Below are 16,144 nucleotides of genomic sequence, written 5' to 3' on the forward strand. Positions count from 1 at the left end.
TGCAACCGAAGGATTCATAGGGAACAAAAAAGACTGATGGGAAACTATTGCCTGGTGACATTAGAGTAATGCAGGGATGAGCAATGCCTGTCTGTGCTTCGATGCAAGCAGCTCTATGGTTTCCATCCAAAACGAAAACATGTTCCTAAATCATCTAATGCAAGGCGACGGCCTTATTGTTGTATCGACTTTTGCTTTTGTCTCGGGCAATCTCATCTGCACTAATGGGATAGAATGGTCGCCAGTCTGATTGAAAACCTATACTCATCAGTTCGTATCAGATCACCAGTTCTGGCAGCAGGCACTAAATGAATCATATTAAAGACCTTCGTGATGTTGTGCAGAGTGTAAACAGGTTCTTATTGATGGCCTCGGCTGGGCTTCCTCCTAAATGAAATATGTCTCAAATGTCACAGATCGTCACTTGATTTAAAGGGCACTGCTGCATATTTTGTGCATTTGATTTAAAAGTCATGGGGCGAATGCTGAATTTTAGGGATCCCGATACAGCTATGAGCATGACCAATCGCACTTATGAAACCATTTATAATGTGATGCATGTCAGACATGTAAAATAGGCTGTAATATATCACAAAGGTATTATGGACTGTTCAGAGTGAGACTTTATTTTGTATAAAACATCAAAGAGCTTGCCTTTCTTTTACCACCTGTTCAATCGAAGTCTCTCTCCCTCTCACTTTCTCTGTACCCGTTTTAAAATGTATTTTTTGTTGCATTGTTTAATGTGCTCATCTAGCTCGAGTGCGGCGGAGCACTGAACAGGGCGTGGACAGACAGTGTTTTAGTGGGCCTCTTTTGACATTAGTGCATTACTGTGAGTTGCGGCCTGTGTTTAGGTCTGTCCGTTCATCAGTATTAGTCCATGGTCAGGTATTGTTGAAAAGACCACATTTTGAGAGATTTGCAAAATTGGAGAATTGAGGAGGCAGTCCGAACTGAAACCGCAGTAGAGTTCCAGAGGGTGGGTGCATGACAAGAGAAGGGTTGTTTGCGTGTCCTCTCTGTGCAGACGATTTGTGATTTGAGCTGGTTGGACCATTTGTTGAGGAGCATGTGCCACCAGAGAGTTGGAGCTTAGCCGACAGAAATGCTGATGTGCTACTCATGAATGCTTTGTAGATGATACATGCAGTCTTGAGCAGTGTCTTGCTCTGGAGAGGAAGCTAACATAGTTCTTGTAGGAAGGGGGTGAACAAATGACCAACACATGATCACATTTCCACACACCCGTAATACGGGGTGCTACAGTGTAGTGGACGGTTTTTAGGGGAGCTACGTGAGCATCTGCGTACCTGTCAGTAGGGAGTTTCCGTCACTGATGTGCGAGTCCACATGAGCCTGCACTATGGTTGGGAAGCCCTGCATAGTGATGACGGATTTTACTTTGCAAAGGGTGGAGATTTGGAGCGAGGTGGTTTGGGCCTTCTTGGCTATTTGTTTGTGGAAGGACAGACTGCTGTCAATGATGAGGCCTAAGGATTTAGCTGAATCCGAGAGTTGCAGATCAAATCCTTCTAGTCTCATACCTGTCGCTCTCCACGTAATGCCATACTTTTTCTTCAACATTTCCAGTCTCATTACTGCCCTGATTACTCTGGAGTAATCGTCATTGCTACGATTATCTATTCCTCTTCCCTGTTCCTACTTCTTTGAGTTTAGTCCACATCTCATGGGACATGCATGCCAACTTCTGTACAGGAATACGTTTTCCTTATGTACCAACTAAGGGCCTCATTTGAAGTTTGCCAGTATTCGGGCAGTAAATCTGCCGGCATGCCGCCAATGCAAATATCGTTGCCGTGACTCGGTCTGGTGCTGTTAGCGCCAGATCCCGAGTTGTGGTAAGGCTGTTACTCCCCATTTTGTTGGGAGTCCATAGGACACTATGGGTCATGTTGGACGCTATTACCACCAGAACTAATAGTACCGTGGTAATAGCACCGCAAATGGGCGATAAGTGGCAAGATTTACCCCCAGCTCAAAGCTGGAGATAAATCTGCTACTTTCTGCGTAAATTTGGGATTGGACCAGGGGTGGACTGGCCTATACGGAACTCCGGAGATTTCCCGGTGGGCCTCTGCACCCTGGGCCTCTTTTCTATGGTATTTCCAAATTTTCTCATAGGAAAAGCATTGGGCTTGTCTGAAAATGTGTCATTTGGGGCCACTTTGAACTTCATTTCCAGGGCCTCTTTTGGTCCCCAGTAATTATTTCCAGGGCCTCTTTTAGTTCCCAGTCCAGCCCTGGATTGGACACAGCGATAATGCGGCCGTAATGCTATTATTGTCTCATTTTTACTTCTCCGCCAATAACCTGATGAGGCCATAATTGTCTTACCCTCTACAGAGAACCACACTTCTAATAAATCAATAATGACCAAAACATAAGGGATCGAATAATTCAACCTTTGCGGAGTTGGAATGGGGTATAAGTACAATGACAAGGGAGGGAAACTTATTTTTCTTTGTAACAGTGTAGACAAAGCAGTGGCGATTGGGGCATCTGTCAAGTTTAGCATCTAGTTGTCTTTACATCTCCTGTATTGCTATTCTTGGTTACTATAGTCCCACGTCCCCCTTGTTCATCATTATGGCAGTGTTGTCCTTGTGTGGGGCTTATGTTTTTTAGTATTGCTGTAGACAACCTTTTATGTATAGCTGAGAATACTTGACGTTCAGGATGGAGAAGGAATGTTCAGAGAAATATGCAGATTTGATGTGTCATCTGACCTCTATTCTGTATCGGAATGTATATGATCTTGTTTCATTGTTAGAACTAAGGAAACCGTGCAATGAAAAAAGGATGTGGTGGATGTTGCTAGTTTATTTATTATCTATTTATATTTGCTCATATATCAATTACCCCTCTAAGCACGTCTGAACATATTACTGTGAAATATGATTTGAACTGGGATAGAGCACTGGCTTATGGTCTATCTTCTTTCAGGCATCCAGTCAGATTGTGTTCCTGAATGTATGGATTGTAGCAAAACAAAATGTTCAAGACTGAAAGATTATGAATTAATAATAACTACTGGCAATACTCTGGACAAAACTCCAGACCATTGTTGTTCAGCTTACCAAGCCTCTTCAGAAGGGGGTACGACCATATGCAAATCAAGCTTGGTCCCAACACAAAGTGGGCAGTCCAGCCCAAACTGCTAGGCAAAATCCCTTCTGCACGAGACCATTAGCAACGCAGAAATGTTTCAGCTTCATTGGGCATCATCAGTAAGGTATAGCTTGGGTGTTTAGACACATCGGGCACGGGATACATGTCTGTCCCTATCTGCCCCATCCAACGTGACTAAATGTAATCTGAAGGTTGATGGCCGAAAGCCTCTGAATTAATCATAACCACGAGCATTGCTCTGGGAAATCTTTGACAACATTGTATTTCAGCCTGCCAATCCAGCTTTAGCACAGTGTTGCAATCTAATATACAAAGATGAATGTATGTATGTGTGTGTTTGTCTGGCTATACAAATCCACACCATTGAACCTATGTCTATCATATTTTGCATGACTTCCTCATTTGTATGGGCAAGATTGTAGTCTATGTTTGGATGCAAAAAATGTTCTCTGTAAACACCCTCATTTACTCATGCTCACCCGAATTCACTACAGTAGGTACTGGAAGGAGATACAATTTGGAAAAGTGTCTGAAGCAAAATGTTTAAAGTGTTGGTTATTCCTTTGAAATGTATCACTACTGTATACAGTGTCTAGTAAAGCATTTTTAATGGTAATACAAAAAAAAGTTTTTTATCACCCCACTCCAAATATGGGAAATGGCAAGGTTACGGTTTACTTAAGTTCATTCACGAGAAGAGAGCACAATCAATAAATCTTTCTTGGACATTTTCTCAAATGTGCTGAAGCCATCGAGTGACTGAAACATACAGCACAAAAAACGAACTTTACTTGGAAATGCTCCATCTGATGCAAAGCGAAAATAAAAATCGAGCTTCTGAAACACAACAACAAACAGCAGCACGACTTGTCGACCAGAGGACAAGTGCAACTTTCTCCAGGGCAAATGAGATGCCAGAGCAAACTGAAGCAAGACTTGCTGCCACGAGGATAAGAGCAACATCCTCCAGGGCACAAGAGACACCAGAGCAAACTGAAGCAAGACTTGCCGACAAGTGGACTAGAGCAGCAATCCTCCAGGGCACATGAGACATCACTAGATTAGGGCATGGGCAACGCCGGGTACCCCAGCTAGTGATCTATAAACACATTTTTACTGAGTTCCCTCAATTTCAGGTATTCCACATCTAGCATGTAGTATCTGGAAATGAATTATCTCGTCTTTTTTCACCAGTTGGACCAGAGCTTGGGGTTCGTCTTTCAACCAGTCCCCTATTACATGTGGAGGGCCTGGTAAAATGAGCAGTGGATGTGTATATATCAGTGTGTGGGACACATGTAAATGTGTTTAGCTTCATGCATATCTGGTGAAACATTGATCCTGTGCACATCATGATCCAGCTGACCTTTTTGGATTGTGTGAGATTCCCACCAAAGAGAACTTTCCCCCGTGATCCCCTGTCAAATGATAAGCACCATGATTCATCATGAGTGTCCTACTTGCACTCATAACTTAATTCTGATCAAATTAGGGCTTGGTGGTGTTCATTTAATTGTGGGAAGCTGAAGTTTCCCTTTTGTGGCTGCAAGCTCATCTTTTACAGGGAGAATAAGACCCTACTCCTTCCTGACTATAGGAAGCCTCCGAGCATGATTACCTTGTTCATGTATGTCTCTTTTCAACGACAAAGACATATGCTACTATCAGAAACATTGCACATAAACAAAATTACAACAAGTAAAACAATCACTTTACAGGGAGCTTTCAAGGTCTACTGTGATTCATGAGCAGATCCATGTGGTGGAGGAGGAAGTGGGAACATCCAGCTCAGGAGTGGGGGCAGGAGTGATACAACAGTAGGTCTCATGTTCCCCCACACAGGTTAGTGGGTGGTTTTTGCGAGCAGTCTTAAATGCCTGTACAGTGGCTGTGATGTTAACATCGTAGGTTTGAGAGTTCAGATTGTGGGGAGCTGCAAGGGAGGCAGCGCAGGTGGAATAGGAGATGGAAAACTAAGCTTTGCTTGAGATAGCAGGGTGCAAGGTGGGGAGCTGTGGGAGACAGAGCTATCCCTGTAACTGAGAAAGCCTTTGGAGGAATGCAAATGCAAGGAGGAAGAATGTAAAGAAGACTTAGTGTAGTTGCATTGAGAACTATCCATGGCATGGCAAAATGATTGAAGCATGACCAAAGCCCTCTTCCCGTGGTTGAAAGAGAACTGGCCTATCCTGGGAGAACCCATTCTTTACCCACAGATAATTGTCAGAGAATCAGAGAAGGAGGTACCACATAGTCTCTAGCCACAATCAGAACACAACTGTACCCCTTTGTGCTCACCCCTCAATTCTGCAAACACAATCTCGGAATTGGAGAAAAGGGAGTATAGACATAAAGAACTTGGGATGTCAAAGGAAACAGAAATACATCTACTCCATGTCCTCCAAGACTAGGACTACTGAGACAAAACAGCGAGGTAGTGAATTATGTTAGTTTTCAAAGAGAAAGTACACAAGTTGGACCTGGAAGGGTCAGTCCAGGAGGAAGGAGTTTGGCCACAACAGAGCCTGATCAGTGATGCCCAGGTTCTCGTGGAGATGCTTAATCAGGATGGCCAGAATGACCGTATCAAAAGTAGAGGAGAGTTCAAGGATGACGAGGGCAGCAGGAGTGCTGGAGTCAAGGTTAGAGAACAGATCTTCACAGGTGTCCAGACGAGAAGTTTCATTGCTTCTGGCTGCTCTGAAGCCAGACTGATGCTCATGTGTGGAGGGTTAGTTGGGAGATGGTCAGCTTTTTCAGGAGCTTGCCAAGGAAAGGAGTGAAGGAGATCGGGTGATAGTTTGCTGGACAGGAAGGGTCGGCAGAAGGCTTTTTTAGAAGGGGGTGCACAAGGGAGTGCGTGAGGGCAAAGATCCAGTGGTGAAAGAGTGATTACAGAAATTGGCCAAGACTGGAGCGAGAGAAGCACTGTGGTTGTTGATAGTACTGGGAGAGCAGGAGAGCACCTGTTTGGAAGACACCTTCATAGATGGGACTTGTCTTGAAATATCGTCAGGTATTATATGAGAGAGGGAGGAAAAAAGGATATGAGGGGAGAGGTGGCCATGGTGGGCCTGAGAGAGGGGGAGAGAGAGGAAGAGGAAAGTGAGGACAGTATGTCCAGAGTTTTAGTGGTGAAATGAGCACCCGCAGCTGAGCAGAGGGCTAGAAGGGAACAGAAGGTGGAGACTGCAGTAGGATTAGCCAGCTCCTTGCAGATTTTAAATAGTTTGTCTCTGTTGTTAGAGGCCACAGAGACATGGACTTGAATATGGAACCTTTTTTTGAGGGAAAACTGAGTCTGTATTGTCTTTGGAGCAGGAGGCAGGCCAGTTTGTAAGAGGAGGCACCCGATGCCCTCCACTTCTGCTCAGCTACCCTGCACTTACGTTTCAGGGCGAACAAGTCGGAGTGATATCAGGAGTTGCATTTGGAGGTAGGCTTCAGTCGGACCCTCATGACAGGGGCAAGGATGTCCAGAGTGTTGGAGAAAGAAAGATGCAGGTTGGTGTGGGCTGTGTCAGAGTGGGAGTCAACCGCAGGACTAGGAGAAGCAGAGAAACTGGTGGCAAAGGCAGCCACTGACACTCGCTTCATGGGCCGAAAGACTGAGAAAGCAGGTGGCAGTGCTGGGGTGGGCTTTGCTTGGGGGACAGGAAGCTTCACGTGGGAGGAGAGCAGAAAGTGGTCCGTCCAAGAGAGAGGACTACTGAGAGGTTTAGAGAGGGGGATATCTGAGGATATGAGAACATCTAAGGTGTGTCCGGCAGAGTGTGTCGGAGCAGAAGGTAGAATGGAAAGGGAGAGAGAGTCGCAAAGGTTGCAGAAGAGGTCAGAGGCCTCCAGGTGGATGTTGATATCTCCAAGGAGGAGAAGTTGAGAGGAAGAGGCAAGAAGAGAAGAGGTGAGGTCCGACCATTCTGAGAGGAAGATTGTGATGTGGCCAGGTAGCCTGTAGACGGTGGCCACAGTTAGAGAGGGGCCAGGAGATATATTTGTTTTCACCAATTTGATATGAATGAAAGAACAATGACAGCAACCTTAAGGACTAGAGAAACAAAGAAAATTACAAACACTAATTTGAATCTATGATTTGGTAATCCATAATCTGCGTAGGGGCCTCCCTAATTCATTACAAACCAAGCCAGAAATTATTCTCTTATTGAATCCCCAATTTATATCTGATATTATCAAAACCATCTAATAGGACAATTCTGTTTTGTTAATACACTATGATGAATGATGCTGATTTATGGTGAGAAAATTGAGAACACCTAGGCCCTGCGGAAGGCTGTTTTTTTCAGTGAAAGCCATTTTGGCCAATTTTACTTGCAGATTATATTAAAATTGATATCTTTAACTGTTAAAATAACATTCTGTATATTATATATATATTTTTAAAACCATACATATGCATTATTGCCAGCACTGTTAGGTGATGTTCACCTATCCTCTTTATTATGATAAGTGTTGGATTCAGAGCGGCAGGTCACATGATACCTGGTGAAGAAAGTGATGTAAACATGTTTTTCATCTTTCACACGAAAATATAGGACCACTGCTTTCAAAGTATGATTTAACCCACGGGCATTTGGTGCAGTATAAGTAATTATATGCATACATAAATAAACCCACACCTTGCTATGTCAATATCACCAGAGAATACTTACAGAAATTTTGGTGAATATATAGAGAATGAGAGACATGACGGACATGTAGATCCGGATCCGCTGCCCTCCGAAGCGTTTTCTCAGGTACTCCGGTAAGGTGACTGCTCCTGATGCAATGTAAACTGGAACGAAGATCCATCCGAGAGCCACGAGTACCCAGGATGCCTATCAGAAAGCAAGGGAGGCTGTCATTCTTATATTTGGATGAACATCTACAAGGATATATTTTAGTTTAGGTTTAAGAAACAGTGCAAGCCTAGCTTCAAGGAGCATAAGGCCACTTTGCACTAAATATTCTGCCAGGAGAATACCAAAAACAAGTATTGGAAATGCCAACAGTTTGGGCTTTTGTGTAGGCATGGGAAAGGCACTTGCCAGGCACAGCATTAGTGGTATTAACTGGACACTGATGGTCACATCTCCAAAATGGTGTGTGTACCTGGGCATTTTACAGCAGTGCCTTGGCAAATGGCTAATACGTTTGCACAAGAGTAAGCTGTATGCTATTGCAAATGCTTGTCATAACAGGACTTCAGTGAATGACATAGAGTGGCTGAAGTCAGACCAGGTTAAGAAACTTTTATCACACCAGTAGCAGGTTTACAGCTCCAATTAAGGTAATAACTCTCAGAAGACTGCTTTGAAAAAACACTGGCAGGCACTTTGAGTGCAAAGTTTGATGATAAGGCTTTATTAAAGTGAGGTCAAAGAGTTCCCATAAGAAGGTGTTGTGGGTGGGGAGGAGAGGAAACTGGGTGGGATTGGCCGATATCGATTAGCATAGCTATGGGCAGTCAATAGCTGGCAAATAGAAAAATATCGACAAGTTGTGTGCCCCTGCTCATATGCCATTTCTCCCTATCTGTACTCTAATGCAATAGTTTCAGTTATAGGTGTGGCAAGCAACACCTAATAGCCCAAACGAATAAGTTGTTTGACCTGGTCGTTAGTAGACATCTCAACTTGAAAAGCCTGACTAATAGCTGAACAAATAGCTGTGTGGCATGTGTGGTCTGGTTGAGCAGGTTTACAGAAACAAATGATCAAACCTGGATTGTAAACTAAGACAATAGGTTCCAAAGTCAACAACTAAGCCTCAAGACCACATCATCTTAAACAGCCAGCCAAAAGCATTTTTGAAGAGACCAAAGACATTGGCAGCCTTATTGCATAAACTCTATGGGGTGCAGAACATGGCCACTTTTTTCATTTCCCAACACAGATTGAAATGACCAAATGCCAGGGCAATAATTGACCATGGTAGGAATAAATGTACAAATAATATTTAACATCCCTCATCATGGAGGTGACATGCTCAGGGACATCCAAAAGCCCAGGTTCATGGCCTAGCTGCTAACTGGAGAGGCACACTTTGCATTAGAAGCCCTGAACCTGGATAGAAGAAAACCCTTTGAAGAATTGAAGCAAGGTATCCTTGAGACACTGGGTCAAGACCGGGAACACATCTGACTACAGCTGAGATGTCTTTGTTTATGAAAAGGGCAAACACTGTGACAGTTGTCAAACCGGGTGAAGGTCCTGAAGAAATGGTTAGCCAGACTTTTGACTGAATCAAAGAGATGATGGTCCTGGAGCAATTTGTGGATTGGTTTCCCCTGTATCTATAATAACTAGCATAGCAACTACATGTGCCCTCCTTGGAAGAGGTAGTCCAAACCATGAATGCTCACCAGATGGCCATGTATTCACAGGAACCAGTCCTGGGGTCTAGGAAGATAAGCAATCAGATCTCATAGAAGAAAAGAGATCTCAAGCCTGATGAAACCCAGTTCTGCCCCACCAATGACCAAAACAGAAACTAGATCTATCCTTCTGATGGACTTGAGGAAAGCATGGTCCTGTTCCTGTTCAGAAAAATAAGGTGCTATGCTTGCAGAAATCCAGGACACATTACCAAATTATATCTTGGGAAAAACAGAGAAGATCATGGTTATCATGTTCTTGGAAGTATCAACACCATGGGACAAGATCCTACTGGACTGGGAGAACAACCAATAGATCCCTAATAAGTTACAGATCTTGAACTGGAGTAAACCCCCTCGTTGGTTAATGGGACAGGAGAGACTGACCTGAAAATCCAGCTGCAGGAAAAGGTCCAGAGTATCTCCACAAGAGCACTACTGGACTTAGACACTAAGCGGGCAGTCATCTGGGCTGACCTTGTCAGTACGATTTTAGATCTTTTGATATTACCAAACTCATCCACTCAAGCAACCCTTTATATTATGCTCCAATTCAGCACTTTTGCACTAGAAAAAGTTAGAAATGGACCTGGATTGCTCCAGTTTGAACTCAGATCATGTAGGACTTTAATTGTTGTACAAACATACCTTTAATAAATAGCTGATGCACCATTTGGGTGTCCTGATCTAACATTAAGGTCAGAAACGTGCTTGTTGATAAGAAGTCTTACAGAAGATTGCACTGTTATCCCGACCATAACTTGGTTCATTGATCAATTATTGGGTCAATTATGTTAGATTTTTCTATTTTATGAAATGTCCTATTAAAATAATCTCAGAAGTTTTTCCTTGTTCCGATCTGTATCCTTACACCACCAGAACCAACTAGTTGCTTAAATGAAGTTAACCATGACAATCATAGTCATATCACTCCGAGAGGAAATTCTATTATGCACATATTTCCCCTTATTTGATTACTGGCTCAGTGAACAACTAGGAGAAAGGCATTAGCAAACCTTTTACAGTCTCCTCGAGTAGCCAGATGTCATGGGGAAGAAGGGGACTTCCAGAAAAAGGAGGAGGTGTGGGACAGGGTTAGTAACCTAACCATGTCAGGAGATGGGGAACCCTCTCATCCTGGGGTGGAAGGTTTCCCGGGTCAGAAGTCAGGGCCAGTGCCGCCCCACAGGGCGAGGTGGAAGTTGGAAAGGCCTCAGTCCCTGGTCTTTCTTTTTGTGCCTGTCTGAATGAATCAAGTACCACATCTTGCCCAATGCCTGTGTCACTCTTAATGCTGGAAATTGTTTCTCAGTTTCCCATAGGAAACTATATCTGCCAGCATGCTCAGCAGTGAAAGAAAGTGCCAATAGTCTACCCAATGGAGACACAGTGTGGTGTTGCAAACATCAAAGATGTATGCAGCACAGTTCAATCCCTCTATGTAAATGATTCCTATAAAGGGTCAAACCACCAGCCCAGCGAAGACCGTACATGGGCCCCTCACCAGGCCAGTAATCTCTATGCACTGTGCCACTTGCAGAGGAACAATCTCTCTACCTGTGAAACGTCAACAGAACAGTCCTCCTTACCAATGGATATAATTCAACATCAAACCATGAACTAGGACAGTCTCTACTAATGGTTGCCTGACATTACCTATAGCTGACAGAAACACAAATGTGAAAGGTACACGGCTTAACACCACGTTCATGTGCTAACTCTCCTCTACTACTGCCCATGGGGACCAGGAAAACAGTTGTTTACCTGGGGAACCAGGTGAGGGGCCTAACCAATGAAAGAAGTAGGGGGGATACAGAGGAACACAGTACGTTGGAAGATATGAGTTGGAGGTGGACCAACAGACCAGGTAGAGGATGAACAGTGCAGAGGAGCAAAAAGGTAGATTATCCAAGAAGTGTGCAAGGTGAGGTATTGGTTGGTGAGAGAATGTGGTACTTGGATATATGTGTGTGTGCTAGATGTGTGTGTGTAACTGTTGGAGTGAGAGTAGGACATGAGTGCCAGGGTAACTGAGGGAGTGAACGGAGTGTGGCTGTGGAGATGGCGGGGAGGTGTGAGTAATAGTGTGGAGATGATAGTACTAGTGGTACTTAGTGACCCTATGAAATAATAAAATCCCTTGAACTATCTTCGGGAGTTGGTGTGTTATTGAGGCCATCTGTGACATAGCATGATGGAAAACAAGAATAATAGACAGACAAATAATGTGTGTTTGCTTTCTCTTTGGCTTATGAGGGCACGCTGGGTAATAGTGTGAGCAAGATGTCCCGACCTAACAATAGGACCACGGCTTTGATAAAAATACTATTGTGATACTGTACACCAAATTACTGTATGAGAACTATTGCATTATCTGCACTCTCTGGTGGAGATGAGATCTTATGTTTTGGGCTGGGAGGGTCAGGAAGTAGTAGAGACAGAGCTCAGATGAGGTGAGACAGTACCGATATATGCATCAATAGTGGCATACTAGGTACAATTGTGAGTGAGATGTGCCACTCTGACATAAGTCCTATGACTATGAAAAAATGCCCCATTGTGCTATTGTGGACTATATAACAGTATAAGAACCATTGAAGTACCTGTAACCTCAATATAGTAGAAAAAAAGATCTTGTGCTATGGGATGGGATGTTAGGAGTATTAAAGATAAGAGTGGAAATAATGTGGGCAAGTACACATTCTATGCATCAGTGAGGATATATATATTGAAGGAGACAAAACTAAATTATGCAAAGAGGTCTATATCGAATAACATTGGTCAGAGTTCTCACTCAAAGGTATACTCAAACATGGTGTGAGTCCCAAGGTACAAAACACTAGAGGAGTTGTCTTCGGGGCCAGAGAGAATCTTAAAAAAGAGTTGACATAATTCTGAAATTGTGGTGTATTTGAACTGACTGAAGCCTATTGGCTGTCTCTCGTTGTTTCTTAAGAATGCATATCAGCCTCTGAGCTCTGTAACCTAGTATCTGTTTTTTATTTGATTAATTAGTGAGGTTGTCATTTGCAACAGAAATTGCATCTAGAGTGCACAGATCACAGATTATAGAGAGTACAGGCATTCCCTTGGTCGGGTCCCTTTGCAATGCATGATGATTGTTGAGATGAGAATATATGAAGTGGTGAAGGAGGATGTATAATGGGATTTAAATCAGGTACTGTGACTAGAAAACAGACAATAATAAGATATACATTGAGGGCTTAATTCCATAATCTACATTGGTGCAATATACATATATACATTTGTGGGTGGCATTATTGACAGGGGTAGGCTGCAAGGGTTATTTGAGGGTTTTGTGGATATAAGTCATTTGTGAGAATCTGCCATCCGGCAAGGGTGAAAATCCCTGGCTTTCTTTGATTTTTATTGAATAATAAAATTATGTGGGTAGTTCCAAAAATAACCAAACAACTCTGGTTAATTTAGAATTTGGTATTTTTAACATTTTATATACCACTAAGCCTAAACCCTTTTGTTCTTGCTTAAGCTGTGGAACACCCCATATTGATCCTGTTTGGTGAAGCCTTACACGGTGTACTGAAACTATCAGAAGCAGAGACATTTCCATGGCTTAACTATGTAAAATGTATGTTGTTGCTCCTGTGACTATATGCCTTCTGGACAAATCCATGCGCGTATGTCTCTGATTATAAAACATGTTTTAACAAGTGCATTCAACGACTTGCTTTCAAAGGATATATACCCTAGGCTTTTAAATACCTTTATTTGCCTCATATAATTTAATCCAAATCCCTCTTTAAAATATTACATTTAGGAATGTGACTTGGTTTACTTTTACAGCTCGTTAGAAACAGAGGATTTCTATTATTTGGGGTTTATGCAGTGAAAACATTTGTCATTTTCTATTTCTATGTCCTTCATATCATAAGCATAGCAGGTTGTGGCTGAGACCTGTTAGATATCTTTTGGGTTATGTTTAGTATTTCATGGTATTTTGTGGTATTTGGTATGGTGGTATTTTGTAGTATTTCTTGGCAATATATTGTGGTAAACATATTGGGTTATTTTTATAGTGGTGAGACTAATTTCAGAACGCTACCTAATAAGTATTTCACCAGGATCACTTTCGGTAAACAAATACTGAACATAGTACACACTGAATAATTAGCTCATGCTCTCCTGTGACATTTTATTTACAGCATCACCATTATGCCCTTTTAGCTGTGTTTTGAATTGCATTAAACATGCAAATGAAATACAACAAATTCATTCAGCCTCTCAGAGTAAAATAATTTACTGTGACTTACTTTCCTTAGGCATTTTTCTTACTGCACTTTTACATCGCCATGCATGCCAACTCCTCAATGAGTCTGAGTGCAGACTAAAATCACTGAGACTAAATTACCTTTTCAAATTATTATTCTTTAACATAATCTACACATACGCAAGTTACACAGAATGACATGTGCAGCCACGCTGTAAATTCAAAAATAAACAAGGTTTTATCTGCAATAAAGTGCAGAGCTCTGCTTGTGGTCAGCCTTGACTTTGCAACAAAGCTGGCAGAGCCGGAGTCACTCTGAATTGCAGCAAAACCTGGAGAAATATAAACACAGTTTACATGCACGTTAAAATTCTTATTATTAATGGAGCACCTAAAAATGAACTGAATTACTTAACCTATGCGACATAGTTAGAAACATCCACTTTAACACGCCCCTCACATAACACCATAATTACCTAGGTTAAGCTGGTGATATTCCCAGACTCAGCTTGACAGTAACCCACAAAATCTTTTCCCCAGACTTTTCTGCTTGCCGCGCTCAGGGTCAATCACAGATATGGTTGCTTGAGACTGCAGCTCTTCTAGGGAATGCCAACCCAGGAGACAGGCAGCCGACAAGACAGTCAGCTTGCAAGAACACGGGAGACTCAGCCTGCCCAGGATGCTAACTCTTTCCCAGTCTTTCTGCTTCCTTTGCCAGCGAGTGATTGAATGACCCAACCCTCTATGCCTCAAACCATTTTCACAAACCCCTGTGTCACTCAAAAGCACCTCCCCATGACAAATTGTTGCATTAAAATAGCACATGATTTCCTCTGTGCCTTTTACCCGAGATACAAGCTGCATTGCTGAAGAGAAATTGCTACATCCCTGCGGTGCTTCCAGCCCAGAGACAATGCAATTTCTTTAGCAGAACGGATCTGCACTTCATAATCCAGCGCATCTTCAAGCCTGCACGTTTAAATCATTTTACTTTTCCGTTCCCAGAGCATCATGCATTTTCAGCAATCTGCATCCAACTTATATCATTGACTGATTTGCACTACATGTGATTATGGGAGTTATATGTTAAATGGGTTTGAGTAAATTAGTATGTTAGTTTCATGTTATTTAATTTTTTTAGTGCAATTAAAATAGCATTGTGGAGCAAAGTGATTATTTTAAAGCATGTGTTCTGTGCATTGGGCTCTATTTAGATTCAGCTTAAGTCTCATACCCTTCAGTCACATCTATGAGTCTCATTCCCTTGGCCCTAGTTAAAATTCAAACATTCACTAAAATGTGGATGATGAAATGCAGAGCCTTGATTCCTACAGACCAACATTAAGGGAATTCACTGTAAGGAATATTGGTAATGTGCTGCTGATCTGTAAACCTGCCTATTGTATGTATGCATTATATGCAATAATGAGTATTCCTGAATAAAGCTCTTGTTGATTTGACAAACATTTTTGGCTGTCGGAGTAAAATCAGATCCCCATATTTTCTGTCTGATTGTACAATCAGTTTTAACTATTCTTTAGACATTTTGGGATGAACTGGGTTTTGTGAACCTGTATAACATCTTTAAATTGTACTGATGAATGGATTTGCAATTCATGTGTGCTTTTAAGGGTATCAAATACGTTTTGATGAATGAATGAATTAATGCTATGTATATCATTCTTGTATCATTCCCGTCAAGCTTACCGGTACCGTTGTTTCCAGTCCGGCAAACTTATAATGAGGCACAATGTATAAATGTGCAAGTTGGCCACTGAGTGGTGGGGAGTGCTGATGAACCTGCATGCACAAACACTACTAATTAAAAAAAAACAGCAATTCCCTAACACAGTTGTTGACCTTGCAGCCTGGTGTTCTCGCTAGCAGATTTGCAGAGCCTCACATCTTCCTGACCTCTGTATTTCGACAATAAGAGGGAGGGAGTGCTGCAAGACACATGTTTACAATGTATCTCTCCAAATATCAGGCCACGTTGATCTGCCAACTTTCTGTGTGCCTTGCTTCCTCCTTGTGTATGTTCCCAATGTGCACTCCATACTCTTTCCCAATTGATTTAACTGGAGCCTGTTCATGTTTATGTTCACCCCGTTCTCTTCTCACCTTCATAGACCCATGCACATGTTGGGTGTGCACACGTTTCCCACCGGAGGTGCGAATTTGGAGTTCACAATCATTGTGGTTATTTCTGTTATATAATTGCAGGACCTGCTTCTAAGACTTCACAGATACAAACATAGTACTTTAGCTGGTATTCTGGTCATTTCGGAGGCGGCTGTGAGTGTGTGAGCATGTGAGGAAACACAGTGCGGCTTGGTAGTAGGTGTTTCCCTCTAATCCAGGAGGAG

At 42.5% G+C, this 16,144-nt stretch overlaps 1 protein-coding gene across 2 annotated transcripts in view; it reads right to left on the reverse strand.

Annotated features, from left to right (window-relative positions):
- SLC5A9 (solute carrier family 5 member 9) overlaps positions 1–16,144 on the reverse strand; it is a 702,002-nt gene that overhangs the window by 275,019 nt on the left and 410,839 nt on the right. For both annotated transcript variants that reach the window (XM_069642236.1, XM_069642237.1), the window contains exon 5: positions 7,824–7,988. In XM_069642236.1, the coding sequence (XP_069498337.1) occupies positions 7,824–7,988 (165 nt within the window). The remainder of the gene's footprint in view (positions 1–7,823; positions 7,989–16,144) is intronic.

Source organism: Ambystoma mexicanum, chromosome 1q (genome assembly GCF_040938575.1).
Source record: "Ambystoma mexicanum isolate Mex_15411 chromosome 1q, UKY_AmexF1_1, whole genome shotgun sequence".
Taxonomy (NCBI): domain Eukaryota; kingdom Metazoa; phylum Chordata; class Amphibia; order Caudata; family Ambystomatidae; genus Ambystoma; species Ambystoma mexicanum.